This window comes from Panulirus ornatus, chromosome 29 (genome assembly GCF_036320965.1).
Source record: "Panulirus ornatus isolate Po-2019 chromosome 29, ASM3632096v1, whole genome shotgun sequence".
NCBI classification, from domain to species: domain Eukaryota; kingdom Metazoa; phylum Arthropoda; class Malacostraca; order Decapoda; family Palinuridae; genus Panulirus; species Panulirus ornatus.
In genome coordinates, this window is record NC_092252.1 from 2,142,292 (window position 1) to 2,159,137 (window position 16,846).

Here is a 16,846-nt window from a genome sequence, read left to right on the forward strand (position 1 = left end):
TATACACATGTACATATTCATACTTGCTTGCCTTTGTCCATTCCACTACATTTCACTGTCCTACAGTGTTAACTTGATTGAGCTTACTCTAACTGTATAGGTACCGGTACTCCTTGTCCTTCATTTCAGTTCCTTCAGCAGGAAAATGTCATTAAGTCTTTCCAATAATCCACTTTCTCCATCTCTCGTGTTACCAACTGTGATCAACAAAAGTTTTGAGGAAATTCTGCAGAAAAAAAGAGATAGGTCTATAATGTCTCCCTGGTAACCAACTGATTATGATCTTTTAAATCAATTCTAATATTAGAGAATTACAAAGCAATTCAAACATTTTAAAAGATTAATTATATTACTTTCATTGTTAATTTTGTTGTTAGCATTTACCATGGGGAATGTCTAACTTCTAAATAAAATAATCATATGTTTAAAACAAGATGGCATTTATTGCTTTATTTGTTATTTACATTCTTTAATACCTTTAACTATACAGTTAAACATTTCACTCGATTTCATTCCCATCTGTATGGAACTAATCAAGTATAAGAGCCGAGCATCTTCAGAAGAAACTGAATCTGAAGAATTGGGGTCCCTAACCCCATGTGCTGGCTAGGAACAGCAATACCCAATTTCCTGGGGACGACTTGATACCCTGCTATCCAAAATGAAGTATCTATTAGGAGTCAAATTGTAAGAGTACGATTATCAATCTTCCAAGAGGTCACTATCATTTGGTAAGGAATGCCAGGGTAAACATTGACTAGTAAAAAATTGAGGGGAAACAATAGATAGCTTTCACCATAAACTTTGTAAATACTTTGACAATTCAAGATAAATGCACCATCTTGATAGCATATTGAGCAAAGAACTGACTTGACTTGCTGAGCATGCAGTGTAAGTTCTCTGCAGAAGTCAAGCTTATATTGTAACTTCCCTTAGTTTTGCAAGAAAAAATGAAATTTTCTGTTGTAGGTACTTGGATAACTGCTCATTCAAAGGAGAGAATCTTCAATCCCAGAATTTTTATGCCACTGTTATTTCACTTAAAAAGAAACGACAGAGCAGCAAGTCATAATAGTATATTCAAATAAGAGCAAAAACAAATTTTTACATTTGGTTCAAAGGTTTAACTCCTAAAATATTCATGCCAGCAGCAAGTGTGTGTCTTGCTGCTTTAAAAAGTGCTAGTCTTGCCTCTGCAATCTCAGGGGGAGCTGACTTAACTTGAAGAAGTTTGATGGCACTGTTGATGGTCCCACTGCAGAAAATATTGTTTATATAAGAATAAAAGGTAATGTAGAAAAAATTATATACATATGACAATTAGACAAACAGGTGTCAAACAATGATAAAAAAAAAACAAAGCATTGGATGGAATATTTAAATATAAGATGTGGCTCCATATATAGGCTCCTGATATTAGTTAATCCTTGAGTTTTACAAACATCAGTATCAGTGTCTTCATCTTCCAAAACAGTCAATATCCTCATATTTCACACTCTCTTTTCATACTGTAAGTAAGGGATAACTGCATATTTGATGCTGTTAACTCGTGTCTGGAGGAGTATTTACTAAAGCTTCTCTACTCTAAGGGGTCACAAAGGCATGGTGAAGAGACATGGTGAAAGCCATTTAAGACACATATATCTCGTAATTAGAGATGTACAAATAAAAGTAATCGGAACAATAACCAGAGCCTCGGGTGAACCTGTATAACTCGCCAACCTAAATATGGCCTATTTAAGTAATTTAACAATCTTACTGTCTAAAATATATTTTCATTTAAAAATCAAATATTTCAAGAATTTTATTCTACTCGTGTACCTCATTATGTCATCACAGCAAAATGGTTTGTGATGCAAACCTTATCCATTAGCAATCAGCCTGTAAACAAGGCAACACAACAGCCAACCAATGCTTACTCTTGTCATGGTTTGTTTGCGCTTTTAATCATCATTCCTATCTCCAAAGTATATGAAGCCATTTCAGTATGTCTATCAAGAATACGAAAGGTACTAAGGGGACTACACAACGTATGGTTATCACTTTAGATGTGACATTAGAGGGATTTGGGGAGTTTGATGCTAGCAAGAAAACAATGGCTATAACTTAGTCCATGGGTCTCACTTACTCAACTGTTGCCACTGTTGAGCAAAATGGAGATAAAATAAGATCCAGTTCTTTGTAAAGCACTTCTTAACTGTTAAGTTAGTGTACAGGAAAAAATATGATGAGACTGGAAGAATAAAAAAAATCCAAGTCATTGAAACATGCCACTAACAATTACCTAGGAGAAAGCCAACTCAGCATATAATGACTTGAAGAAAGAACTATGCAAGGCAACTCAGGGTGAAACTTTTGATGCAAGTAAGAGGTAGTTTAAGAGGTTCAAAAGGTATCATGATCAGCATAACAACTGTATGGCTTAGGAAGCTGTCAATGCTGATACAGTGGCATAAATGAGAACAATAACCTCAGCACTGAAAAATATTATTGAGGAAGGAAGTAACACACTTCCTCAAGTCTTGAGTGTGGATAAAGCTGGCTTATACTGAAAAGAAAAATGCCAGCCTGGACATTAACTAGCAAGGATGTAGAGTATGTTCTAGGGCTAAAAGTAGTCAAAGATCACTTAATGCTTCTACTAAGAGAGTATGCTGTGAGAAATTATTAGCTTAAGCTGCTGCTAGTGCTTCACTCTGAAAACCCCAAGCATTACCAATGCTTTAACGAACATGGCTTTTGTCACCCAAAGTATTATCATAAGTGGCTCACTCACCTCTCGTCCAGCTGTAATGCACTACTATGCCACAAAATAAAATTTAGCCGATAGAGTACGCTCATTCTTGACAATGCAATAGGCAATCCTGAACACCTGGTTGATATAAATTCAAATTCCAGGGTGAAGTTCAGTACCTTCCAAAACACACGGCTTCCTTGCTTCAGCCCATGAATCAAGAGTGTGATTGCTGCCTTCATGGCATGTTACCTAAGAATACCGTGTTGACTCTGGTACAAAAGGGAATGGTAAAGCCTTTGGTCAAACAGTAGTGGAAATATTACAGCATCGTGAATACAGTGGACATATTGAACAGTATTTGAAATTAGGGTACCCTAAGTGTGAGATTGGTATTGTTGGTTTTGGGCAGGCAGAAATAATTTCCCAAGTCAGCAAACAACCATGACTCTTTGCAACAATAATGGCTTTGAAGTTGTTGAAGAACTCAAGCAGTAGAGGCAAAGGAACCTCAAAAGGAAAGGGCAGAAACATCCCCTGCCATACACCACTTTATAATCAAGGGGTTAGTAGAAGTGTTCAACTTCAGAGACAAAGCTGTGAACCTCAATACTGATATGGATCCCATCTGAAAAGCTATCTACATGTGGCCAAGCATCCTTACATGTCCTTTGCAAAGCTTGATAGAACTTTACAGAGAAAGAGGCATACCATATGGCTAAAACTGGAATGGTTTTTGAAAAGCCAAAGCAAACTTCTCCACCTCCAAATGAAACAACTGTTGAATCAGATAATCAATGGGGGCAATCAGACAACCTGAGTCCCCTCCCTCTCTCTCCAAGTAACCATCACTCCATCCCATCTCACCACGTAGTCTAGTAAGTTTTCACCAAATACCATCTAAATTGATAATCTTATTCTGTTAAGTAGTACATAGAGTAATATGTTGCAAGTATATTCTATATTCAGCATTTAGATATTGAAAATCAGTGCCCAGACATGTAATGGTTTCGAATGCTTGGTTAATGTGAGGTTCCAGTAGTTTTTCTAGATAAACCACTCTTGTAATTCTTCAAATCATCTCTTAATGAAAGCATTTCAACTTCAGATCACATCATCACAATTAGAGCAATTTATAATATACCTAAGCATTGCAAATGTCAAGATAACCTCTTTAATAATGCTTTTGCATATTTATCTTGTAAATTTCCTTCTATTCTTGAATATTTAGTAGTTCTCTGTGAGATATATAATTAGTTTAAGGTCAGTAGTGTAAGTGAGAGGCAGACCAATTAAACACACAAAACATTAATCAATAAATGACATCATTGCACTCAACTATTCAAATCAAATAGAAAAACAATTCATCTTACCAAATTTTGAACAAATAATTGACAAGTATACATGGCTCCAGTTCTCTGTAGGTCTCAACCAAAACTTCATCAAATCTGAAATAAAAGTGAAAATTGAGATTATGTACTTATGATGTAAAGAAACTACTCCCAAAGCTTAACAGCTCAATGTTACTGTTAATAGCTACAGTTAACAGCCACTCATCTACCTCTCCCTACATTATCCCTCTAGCAAGTGGGGATACTCAATTCACACTGGTTTAATGGATAGGATAGTTGGAGTGTGAGTTTGAATGGAGGAAACATAATGTTTTAGATACCTGGGAGTGGACATGGCAGTGATTGGAACCAAGGAAGCAGACATGACTTATAAGGTAAGGGAGGTGGCAATGGTTCTCAGAGTGCTGAAGAATGTGTGGAAAGCAAGAATGTTATCTTGAAGGGGAAAACTTTCATTTTTGAAGGTATAACAGTCCCAAGAATATTAATTGAATGCAAGGCATGGGATACTGATAAGGCTGTGTGAAGGAGGGTGGATGTGTTGAAAATGAGATGTCTGGGTGTGAAGTGTTTTGATCAAGTAAATAATGAAAGGGTAAGAGAGAGATGTAATAAAAAACTATGATAGAGAGAGATGAAGTTGTGCTGAAATGGTTTGCACATATGGACAGAATGAGAGAGGAAAGGTTGACAAAGAGGATATGTGTGTCAGAAATGAAGGGCAACAAGAACAGGGAGAGCAATCTAGAGATGGAAGGATAGAGTGAAAAGAATTTGAGTAATTAACAACTGAACATGTAGTTGGGTGAAAGGCATGCACGGGATAGAGTGAATTAGAATGATATGTATGTGTTTTATCAGTGTTGCCAGACTCTGCATGCTCGAGGTAACATTGTAAATAAAAAGTGACCTTTGGCAAGGCTGTATCACCAGGAGTAGTTTTGTTAAAGAACTTCTCACTCCAAAGAAGTCTACATTTGCCTGCTACTAGAAGGAACACAGCCTTGGACTCCAGGAGTCTTTAGAAAGGTCCTCATTTATAGGACTCATTTATAGAAACTGAATACAAACAGAAAATGCAAAAATCTTCACTAACCTTGCGATTTCCCATACAAGATTGAGAGCTGGTGTTTCTGTTAGACAGCTGACACTTAAGTGTGAATTACATTTCACACCACAATTTTCTTCCAGGCTTACAAGACGACAGTGAACATACTGTAATTTAACTCCAGTATCACCACGACTCTGCAATCAGTCAAAAGATCATACTAAAACACAGAAAATATAATGACCAAAGATCAAGAACATATCCTCTTTTCCAAAAACCATACCTGAATATCACTTTGTGTGAAACCTAATTTAAGAAAGTGAGCAGTTTTTATATAGTGCTGTTCTTTACTGCATGTGTTACTTCAACTGTAAGGCACCTGAACATCAAAATAAAATGAATCAAATGCATAGAAATTCAGGATAATTTCACTTGTTATATGGTTTCCCTTGCCTTCAAAAAAAAACATCAAAATATCTGCATTGTAACTTTAAACCTTAATGCTTATCAACTTCCATGCTCCCTTTGTTTGTTAAATAACTTATTCCCAAATAAGGTTGCAGATCATATAGGATCTACAATAATTGACAAGAACATCAGTGAATTTCCTGAAGGGAAAAATACTCGTGGATGCAATAATCCCTCAAAGCAAATAATAATTCTTTACATATGGTTTTGGTCTGTAAACAAACATACAAAAATATACTAACAGAAAAGGGAAATCAGACTGTAAATCTCATTTTACTAAAAACAATCAAAAATCCTAAGAAATAATTTTCATTTTATTAAGAACACAGTCGATAAAATCCTAAGTTCAGTGATTTTGAAGACATCATAAGAAATACAAGACCAGCTGCTATGAGGTACCCATGAGAGCAATACTGTCAGAAAAGATAAGGGTTTGCGCACCCCTGAGCATTCTTTCACACGGCCCCACTCACACTACAGCACATTATAAGCATGATACACATTCTCAAATTCCAAACTGTTACTGCTTTCCCTCAAATCATGGTCCATTACTTTTTCTGTTCCCTTTTGGCATACTTGTTGAAGCAACCCTCATTTTCCTATTTTTTTCAGGTATGCAATACCTTTCACATAATAGCCAATACAGCAGGATGAATTCCTCAACTTTTGTTTTGGGCATTAATACTGGGTCTTTAATACCCGAGTGTATGGAGATGGTAAAAGCATCTGGTGTTTGGCAATGATTCCTAAAGTAACAGTAGAGAGCTGTGTACATGATAGAGACAGAGAAAACAATGCACCATGTGATGCACATTTTTTAAAATATTTCACTCGACCATGACAAAGTGAGTTAAGTACTTTTTTCAAAGAAGGATATGCAATGGCCCTAAAGATGTTGAAAGTATCATCACCACCAGTAAACTAAGCAAAGCTAAGAAACAATAAATCCTATGATGTCAGTTACCCATATATCCCAACAGGGAAAGGTACAACCCTGGTGCTTTTAAGCATATGTGCTTTCTATGAACTAGCAACACGTTATAATCTCTTGGGCAGTAATGAAAGTGATGATTCAGGGAAAGGGAAATTGTTATTACAAGAACATGATTTTGATTGTGATATATACGATATAGAAAATAAAGGCAGAATATTAGTGAAAGTATTAGTGTAAATATCTGAGAATTATGTAAATAACCATAGTATTGTATCTGTGACTGGAAGTGTCAGTAAACCAGCCAAGTGAGCACTAACCTTGCTGGCTAACTAAGTTTATTTGTCTGTACAGCAGCAAATAAGGTTGTTTTCCTTTTTTATGAACTTATAAAACCATTTTATTTTTCCAGAAACTTCCACTGTAGTAAGGGTTAAACTACAACTGGTGTATGCAAGATTTCTACAGTGCAAAAGGGTGACTTTAGCATTGGCTGAAAAATAGAACATTACCCCATTTTACTGTGGAAAGCTATCTTTGTTTATGTGGAATGCACTTATATCAGCTTTTTCTGGACATGCATTACAAAGATCAATTGCCTCCTCCAACATTTTCATCTACAGAAATATTGTTGATGAGATGTCGTAGACATAAGAGTAACCTATTTCATATTCAAAACCCAGGAAACAGTATAAGCAAAGGCTGAAGATTTTTGCCAGCAGTCAAATTCCCTGCACACAAAGCATCGCCCTAATTTCTATATTATCGATGCATTTTAAATGCATCCATGAATTCTTTAAAACAATTATAGAAACTTGTAACTCACTCTTGAAAATCGTATTAAAGCACTTTCTCTGTTTCAGGAAACCTCAGTGCACTATGAATTTATTAATTCTTACCTGTAGCGCTTTGTCCCAAGAAAAGACATAATCTCTTTGGCGCCGCTGCTTCATATCTCCAATTAACACACAGGACACTGCTAGTCTGTCTGCTGTTTCAGTTCCATTTAGTCGTACAGTATTTCTTGTTGCTAAGATTCAAAGATTTTTGTTAAACAACTTCAAATGAATGGTAATTATTCCAAGTGTATGATAATGGAAGTAAACAAAGGATTCAGATTTTCTATCAAATACTTCCCATTTTATGAAAGTTCCCTCAGTTTTGAAGTAGATTCTCAAGTCTACTTTCTTATAAAACTAAAAAAGAATATATAACTGCAACTTTGCCTTGCATTACCCATTATGGGGATGCATTCCTGGAAATGTGTGTACAATAAAGCCAAGAAAAAAAGACCTGATAATGTATGGGAAGATAGTGATGTATTCTCATCCCCCTCCTAAAGTCTTCTTTTTACTCCTACCATGGCAAAACTGTAATTATCAATTTTGTAGGTGTGATTTACAAATCCTGAGGTTCTGGTTATTGGGTCAAGTGAGACCAGATCCCTAATTGAGTGAGGTTTCCTGTTAATCATTTATATCCTTTGCAATATGCAGAAAATAACATGCCTCTGTTAGTACAAATCATTAAACATATTCATGAGCTTATTCTGCTGTAACAAAAAAGTGAAAAAACACTCGTACACATACATACATACACATACACAAATATCCCAGAATTAAGACAGCTAAGTCATAGGGAAAGTCTAGAAGCTTTAAATTTATCCACCTAGGAAAAGAGAAGACTGAGGGATGACTTGATAACAACCTTTATGTTTTTAGAACAGATAAATGACATAGACTGTAAACAGTTCTTTGAGAGAAAAGGGATAGAACAACCAGAGAATACATGAAATTAAGCAAGAAAATTTTTTAAAAAGATGTAAAGTACTTTATAGTAAAGGAGTGGTGGATGCATGATGACTAAGGATAGCAGGCAGGAATTTAAGTTGTTTGATAGCAGAGAATGTTTCAGAGATGGAGCTCCATGAGTATAAAACTCTGTCCCTGTAAAATAAAAATAGTTGATTAAACTCACCCTGCCATTATGGCAATATCTTGTACTCGAATGTAGGTACACACTCTTCAACCAGTCCCAGTAAACTTCCAAACACCATCTGAGGCTATTACACACACATCTACATACTTTCCAGATAAGGAAGTCTTGATAAACAGAACTAAAGTGTATAAAGATTTGATGTTAGTAAAGGCTAGATATCAGCTGGATGGAGCAATTGGTCCATGCTCACCAAGTTTGCCCCTTCTCATCAGTCAACTTCGCTGGTGCTTACCTTGCACAAGTGAAACCCACCCTGCATTTCTTATAACTGGTGTCAACAAATATAATGTGCATAAGTGAAACCATGCACTCTGGGTCCCCAGCAAAGCAAAGGAAAGTTGCATTCTAAAAAAGATAATTACCCTCCTTTCCATTAAAGACAATATCATAATTATGAATCAAATGATCTCCAAGTAAAGAAAGTTAATAACTACACAATTTACACTGCTAATTTCTAGAATTTGCAGCAAAGTAGCCAATCACATTCTTGCATCAAAGCTTATATCTTCACAACTTCTTGAATCAGATGGATTTTACACATTGAGGGAATATTCTAAAGCTAGACAAAGTTTCAGAGTGTCATCTATGTTTTGTTAGACCTGTGTTTCTGTTTTTGATAATTTGTAATTACATGTTGATATAGCCCCAGGACCTCTCTTGTGGGGCTCTAGCAGCTCTAATGCTATAATCAGTAGTGAGAAATGATGAACTATTTTGAAGTGAAACATTCTTTGACAAGCCCGTACCTCTTCAGATCCAATAATAATGATACAACCTTACCAAAAATGATTTCTCACTCACAGTGTAACCTCTTGCAGGTGTAGTCTTGTAATACCTTTTAGCATACATGGCAAGGTATATGGAAGATATATGACATCATGTTATGAAGGTTAATGAATGCTTCACACACTGCACACAAGATTTATTTTGGAAGGGAAGAGAATATGTAGATATGATTTTTTTTTAACTGTTGGTCAGTGAAAAAGTTTCCAGAAAATGAATGTATATGCATTTAGAAAATGCATATTCTACCTCTGAACAACTTTCATTGTTAAGGCTTAAGGTTATTTCAGAAGATATATGAGGAATGACTTTGGGATTAGGTGCAAGGAAGCACTTTGTTCATGGAGTTTGTATCAATGAAGAAGGCATCTTCACTTGACAAATCAACTTAGTAAGCTGACTGGAAAAGTAAGAAGCACTTATGTAACTGTCCAAGTTTCATTTCAACACAATGGTCATGCACTGAGAATGTGTATGACAGACCAAGAGCCTGTATGTACCTGATCCACCCCATAAACTGAAAATGTAGTTGGTGATATTCAGATAGATAGTGAGATAAAAGACTTTAAATGTACAAGTGATAAAACTTCAATTTACATACTTACTATCTGTCTCCTGCTGCTTCTGTATCATGATTTCTTGTGCTTCATCCAGAACATCCTGTAAGAGTACTGCTGTTCCCTTGCGTGTGCTCATTCCCTGAATTCGCCCAAATTTGATGTGTCTCATGTTGTCAGCCCATTCAAAACCTAAGCTCTTGATTATATTGAATAAAGCAATGAAATGATCTGATTGCGAGTTATCAACCACATAGTACATTTTAGTAAATTCATACTTTTCTTGTCTGTCTATGGCCCCAGCTATATCTCTTGAGAGGTACATACTAGATCCATCGCTTTTAACAACAGTTACTCTTTGTTTTTTATTTAAGTCATAAACTTTTCTTCCATCATCTAAAGTTCTTAAAAGACCTTGTTGCTCCATCGCCTTCAAAACCTCCTGACATTTCTGAGCACTATACATACTTTCACCATGGTATTCATCAAAGTTTATATTGAGACGTGCATAAACACTTTTAAAATCTTTTACTGATACATTTCTGAATAACTCCCAAGTTTTCAGTTCACTTTCATCGCCCTGTTCCATCCTATTAAATACATCTCGAGCTGTATGGCTTACAGCAGGATCTGATTCGGCTTCCTGGTTAGCCCATACATACACTTCATAAAGTTTTTTAATGGCATCTTCCTCTAAATCCTTTTCTGTCATGTGTTTTGCATCATATCTGTAAACCAAGATGATAAAGATATTTTTTATTACTGAATGAAATACATAATTTCCCAATATATTTATATCGAGTAAAAAGCAATTGTACTTGGGAGAAATACATTCAAGGGGTCATACAAGTATCTTGGCATACAGTGAATAAGCAAATTAAGTACACAGAACCACATTTATAATGAACAACTCTAATTTATGTCTTGCAAAGGTCTATAACTAAATAAACATAAGGAACAACCACAATCTTGAGCTAAGCAATCAAAGACTTATCCATCTGCCCACTGTGTTCCCCATATAGAGAACATGAACACAAACTATTCAGATACAGGGTCTTGGGGGCTATGCCATGAATCAGAAAAGTTGTACAGGAATGAAACTGTAATATATCCCTTCCTGACCGTAATTATTAGTGTGATATATTAAAAAAAAATTGTAATGTATCATGTGAATCCCTGCAAAACTATGATGACAGCTCATTAATCTGATAACTAATAATCAACAGTTCTCACAACAAAGTTCTGTTAATCTCACCCATATTTCAAGATCCCAAATTGTGTACCCCAGTCTCCTAAATAGTTGATGCGAGTCACATTGTGTCCAAGGGCTGCATGAAGGTTAGCGATGAAGTTTCCAATGATGGTTGAGCGAAGATGACCAACATGAAATGGTTTGGCTATGTTAGGTGAGCTGTAAAAAAAAAAAATACAATTAAAAAGACCAATGTCTACATAAACAAATAAATATGAAATTGGTGCAATTAATAGGATTTACGAAAATAGTTTGAGAATGAGAAACTCGTTTTCAAGGCCAAGTAAGGCATGCTGAGGACACTTGTACTCACAAATTCACCAAATGCAGTTTTCATTTTTGTCAAACAATATATGAGCATATCCACAAAACAAACTAGAATGGAGCCTACCATTGCAATAAATGACTGAATACAATTAGTTAGCATCTGACAAACACTGCACACAAAACTTTGCTACCTTGCCAAAGTTTGTTTGTACAACTGCCACATTACTTTTTCTCCTTTTTATCAATGATTTCCTTTCTTCTACAAATAACCTCATGCCCTCCTATGCTCCTTTCTTCTACAATAACCACATGCACTCCTATGCTCCTTCTACAAATAACCACATGCACTCCTATGCTCCTTTCTTCTACAAATAACCACATGCACTCCTATGCTGATGACTCAACAATGAATTCCACCACATCCCTCAAATCTGCTCCTTCTTCTCACACTCAATCTGCATCTTGTCTTGACAACTACCTCGGTTAACTCAGTCTTGAACAAGATATCTCAGTGGGGTAGATAAAATCTCGTGATGTTTAATGCCTCTGAGACAGTTTCTGCCCTTCTCTCCATCAAAAACTAATCTCAACTTTCCTCTATCCTTTGACATATCTGTGATTCCATCTCTTGACTGAATGAACCCCATATTATAGGAATAGCTATGTCTGCCTCTAAAAACTGGGGGTCCTGTTTAAACATCAAAATTTCTTTTCTTCCTAACAGTTGCTCCATTTATACAAAGGATTGATCCATGCTTGTATGGAGCACTACTCTCGCATCCAGGTTGGTTCTAGCTCTGCATCCTTACCTGAAAGAGTCAATTTGAAAGCTGTCTGACTTAATGAACTCCTCCAAGGGTATGTATCAAGCATCATATGTGACTTTACATGCTAAATATTTCTAAAAGTAGATGTTTAATTTTACTAATTCAATATGACCTAAGTTTACAATCCAAATATAGATTTTAATTTCCATCAAACAGAATACTTCATGTACTTAAAGCTGTAAGTCACATTCAAAAGTTGCTGCATATCTTTACATAATCATCTGCACTAAATGCCATCTCTCAATTTCAAATTTCTTTAACTCTGTCCCTTTGAACTAATTTAAGATCTTTCTAAATTCAGTCTTACTCTTTCAACTTGAGTATATTTCTGTAATTCATCTTCATATTCCTTTCCTACAAATCCCATTTCTCCCAATTTTCTTACACTAAAAAAAGTGTAAATATAATTTTCTACACATATTAATTGTATCATGAACATGCATCTTCCTTTCTGACACCATCAAACATCTCTAAACATACCTATAAGCTTATAATTCCTCACAAAGTCAATCTCCTTGCCGATCTTACAAAGCATTTCATATAAATTGACCTTTTTAAAATACTGATTTCTACAACTTAGGAAATATAGATCATCAAAAGAAAGAATTTATTTCCAGTACTGCAATTTGCCCTACTAAAGGTTTACATTTTTCTATTTTCATAAAGATAATACAGATCATACAGTACTCTCATTCCTCCTCCTGAACATTTACATATGTCACATGCAGTTATGTTTTTGAAGTCAGCCACACATTATCAACAATCTTAATACCAAAGTTATTTTATTTTTTTACTTTCAGTATTAATTAGTGTCTTCCAAAAAATTTGTTTTTACATAGAGATTAACAATATTTTGACTGAAAGAACTTGAAGACTGTTCAAAACCTCATTCAAGAGACAATCATATTTTCAAGAGTTAAGTGTAATTCTTAAGATTGATTAAAAAATCTTGAATTTTGTTAATGCAAGTCACAAGCTGGTTCCAGTTTTACCTAATATCACTCCTTATAAATCGATATCACTCACCTGTACTCTACAACAACTCTCTGATGTGGTAGGAGGTTCACTAATGCACTGCATTGCCAGAAAGAGTCAGGTTTGTGTGTAGTTATCTTCACTACCTCTGATACAAGTTGGTTGCAGTTTACTGAAGATAAAAGAATAAACTATGAACCTCATGAGAGCCTTTTGTTTTTGCACTTTGAGGGTTGGTGCCACCCAAGCTTACCCAAATATCAACCTCAGAGCAATATCAAGATGCCATTTTCCACCATTTTGAAAAACCTAAGTCCCCCAAAATGATACTAATAATCTTGGCACTGTATTGAAAAAGCATACAATGTTCTCTAGTTCCCACCTCAAAACTGCCATACGATCCCACCAGCTAATCTTTTAGATGTCGTGTCCTTTTACTGTGAACAAGAGAAGAGATGTGGGAAGGCTAGTAAGGAGAAATAATTTCTAAAATTCTGACTTATAGTTACTGGATGGACTGTAAATTACAAATCAGAATTCAAATAATATAAATTTATTTTCTAAGAAGGAAATGGGCAATAAGAGGACACTTGATAAGCAACTTACTCCATAACAATATTGAAAAGTCTTGTGGCACCACTTCTAAATAAGAATACATCGAAGGAGTTGATTAAAATTTACCCATACTTCAAACAAGCACATAACGAGATAAAATCAAACACCAACATTGATGATATATAGTAGCTAAATGTATGTCTTAACTTATTTTTTCATTCTTTGAGTTCACAGCGGGGTGCTCTAATTAGCATCCCCAAGTGCCTAAACTTTATCTCCTGCAGAGGATTGCTTGGCATGCTGCTGCATAACTCCTAATTGTAATTATCTGAGAAGCACTGTGATTTGTTTCTTAAGCTCAGTGATGGGAATGGGTGTATTAACTTAGAAATTTCATAGACTTGAGCTCTACAGTCCAACATGTTTTTGACGGGTATAATTATTGAATATGACGGTATATTTTATGAAACCATATGGAGGGTTATGACACTTTATCAGTTATGAATAACTAATCCAAACATCTGACTAACTCTGCTAGTCAAACACTAATCTGAAATGTGGGTATATTCTTTTAACTAATCTGTATACATATATACAGAGCATATATTTATAGGATATTCATTTTTTATTATGCTTTGTCGCTGTCTCCCGTGTTAGCGAGGTAGCTCTGGGAAACAGACGAAAGAAAGGCCCAACCCACCCACATACACATGTATATACATACGCATCCACACGCACATATACATACCTATGCATTTCAACGTATACATACATATACATATATACACATGTACATATTTACAGGTGTACATATCATTACCTTTGAACTTTAGTTTTACATCAGCTTTGTCCTGGGCAAGGTAAACACCCGGAATAGTGAGGTCTGTGTCAAATTTCTCTACTAATGCTGATCCACAACTAACCAAGCCTTTCCTGTTCACAAAAAGAAGGGACAAAAAGAATTTGAAAGATTTGTATTGAATATGAGATACATCATACATAAGATGTTTTGCTGTTTGAATTGCAGCCTTTCCTAAGTGAAACTGTTCACATCTTAGGTCAATATTGTCATGCAAAAAATCAGTTTTGCAGAATCAAGAAAGGGCTATTTTAGTGGAAGCATTTACTTTCCCAAGACTAAGAGCTTTCACTGAAAATTAAACAGTGATAATTTTACTGCATGAGTCATTTAGTTCAAAGATACTTGTGAAAACTTATGAACAGCAAGTTTAAATACAGCAGATTATAAGTACTTATGACAAGACTATTATTCATAATGTACAGGCATAATTTAGCTTCTTATATCTTCAAATATTTATAGCTATAATTCAAATCGTTACATTAAATACTATTAGACCTGCGAATGACTTGTTCAAAGAATATCTTTAATACTTACTGTTCACAGAAGTTATCTGCAGATATGAAACCCTGTTGCTGTAGGTCCCTTAATGATACTTGAAACTCTGGCTGGAAACCAGTCTTAGGATCAACCTTGAAAATGACAGTTATGGTAGATTTCATTAAAAGATGTTGGTGAAAAGAATTGGAATAGAAAGGGTTTTAGGATAATCACTCTATCCCAGGAACTTGCACAAATATGCCTATTTGCCAACTAACAGAAATGGAGCCAGGAACTGCAGTCTTGCACATTTGCTTGGCACAAAAAATGCATGTATGTACCTGATCAACCTCAAATAATGGAAACCAAGCTGAAGAAATGATGGGATCGATTATTCTTAAGAAACGTTTTCATGGACCTAAAAACATAACAGATTTCAATAAATGTCATGCATACAGAATGGCAAACTAAACATCAATAACATACCTGGATATAAGGAATGATTTTAGATGGTTTCAGACCTCTGCCTCCAATTGGAAAACCATCTAAGGCCTGTATGATCTGTAATGTCATATATTGCATTAACACAAAAGTGAAATGGAAAAAACAGAGATACCTTTTACTAATCAACATGATAATACTTCCTAACTTCTCTAGTTAGGAATTTTCTGAACTTTTCAAATTTCTTTAATGTTTTAATTTAATATTAGCAAATTTTTCAAATTCTTCATTTTTTCAATATCATACCCCTACGGTTTAAAACCGTTTTTAAATATGCTGTGGACACAGAGTGGTTATAACATCAGCTGCAGGTCATATGCCTACATTCAACTATACATAAGATTAGAAAGATGGTGACAAGCAACCAAATGATCATATTTTATCTTGGAATAACCTAAGGTTTTATTCGCCGTTAATATGGTAATATCTGGGGTACTATCGTTTACTAAATTATCTATTCAAATCTAAGTGATTATTAAGTTTCGAAGTGTGAGTCATTGAGTTTATATGGCAAAATATACGTTATGATTTCACCAAGGAAGACAACACATAGTGTGATTCTTAGATTCTTATGGTACATTTAAGGTACAAAATGACATCAAAAGAGTTCAAAAGTTTAACTGATCCAGATACAAATATAATTATTTCACATTGACTAGAACTAGTATAGCAGAGTGCAATTACTAAAGCTATGTAAAAGAATAGAAAGTGCAAAACATATTATAATCATTAGCACCTACCTTATTCCATAAAAATCAATTTAATTTTTTCTTAAAAAAAAAAGACATTTCGTCTAACACTTGACTATTAGTGGAAGATCACTCCATAAAACTGTATCAGTACACATAAAAAACTCTCCAAAACCTTTCACTCTTAAGTACAACACACAATAATTCAGCTCTTGTTTCATACCTGGGCTGATCATGTTTTGCACAGTTTGGTAAAATAGGACTTACAAGATGTAATTTTTCCTAACCCTTTTTTTCCAACAGTAAAACATTAAATATCTTGAGCTAAAGACACAGCTATTGCCCCTTGTCACATTATCACATTTCTGGAGTCTATAAATTCTAAGTTAATGAATCATACGTAATATTATGTAATTATTTCCATCAACCTACCTTATTCGATATCAAGGACCTGAGTTTATGTGCCATGACGCTGCAGGTGAAGATAACCCCAGCCTCCACCAGGACCGGTCACTGTTTGTATACAAACATCACACAAACGTTCTTGTAAACATAAAAGTACTCTCCGGA

The 16,846-nt window shown here is 35.0% G+C and overlaps 2 protein-coding genes across 3 annotated transcripts in view; one reads left to right on the top strand and one right to left on the bottom strand.

Annotated features, from left to right (window-relative positions):
* Positions 1-16,846, top strand: part of LOC139757999 (radical S-adenosyl methionine domain-containing protein 1, mitochondrial-like) — a 123,815-nt gene that overhangs the window by 98,995 nt on the left and 7,974 nt on the right. Inside the window, exon 2 of one of the 2 annotated variants that reach the window (XM_071678958.1) lies at positions 12,115-12,248. The exons of the other annotated variant lie outside the window; for it this stretch is intronic. The gene's annotated coding sequence lies outside the window, so the exon portion shown is untranslated. The remainder of the gene's footprint in view (positions 1-12,114; positions 12,249-16,846) is intronic. 2 annotated transcript variants of the gene reach the window in all.
* On the bottom strand, positions 424-16,803 carry ArgRS-m (arginyl-tRNA synthetase, mitochondrial). The gene is made up of 11 exons (XM_071678954.1): positions 16,709-16,803; positions 15,573-15,647; positions 15,144-15,238; positions 14,568-14,680; positions 13,244-13,364; positions 11,127-11,282; positions 9,920-10,599; positions 7,433-7,563; positions 5,183-5,331; positions 4,108-4,182; positions 424-1,255 (listed from the first exon to the last, which is right to left on the bottom strand). Exons 1-11 carry the CDS (start codon positions 16,742-16,744, stop codon positions 1,105-1,107), a joined length of 1,782 nt encoding a protein of 593 aa, XP_071535055.1. The 5' UTR covers positions 16,745-16,803; the 3' UTR covers positions 424-1,104.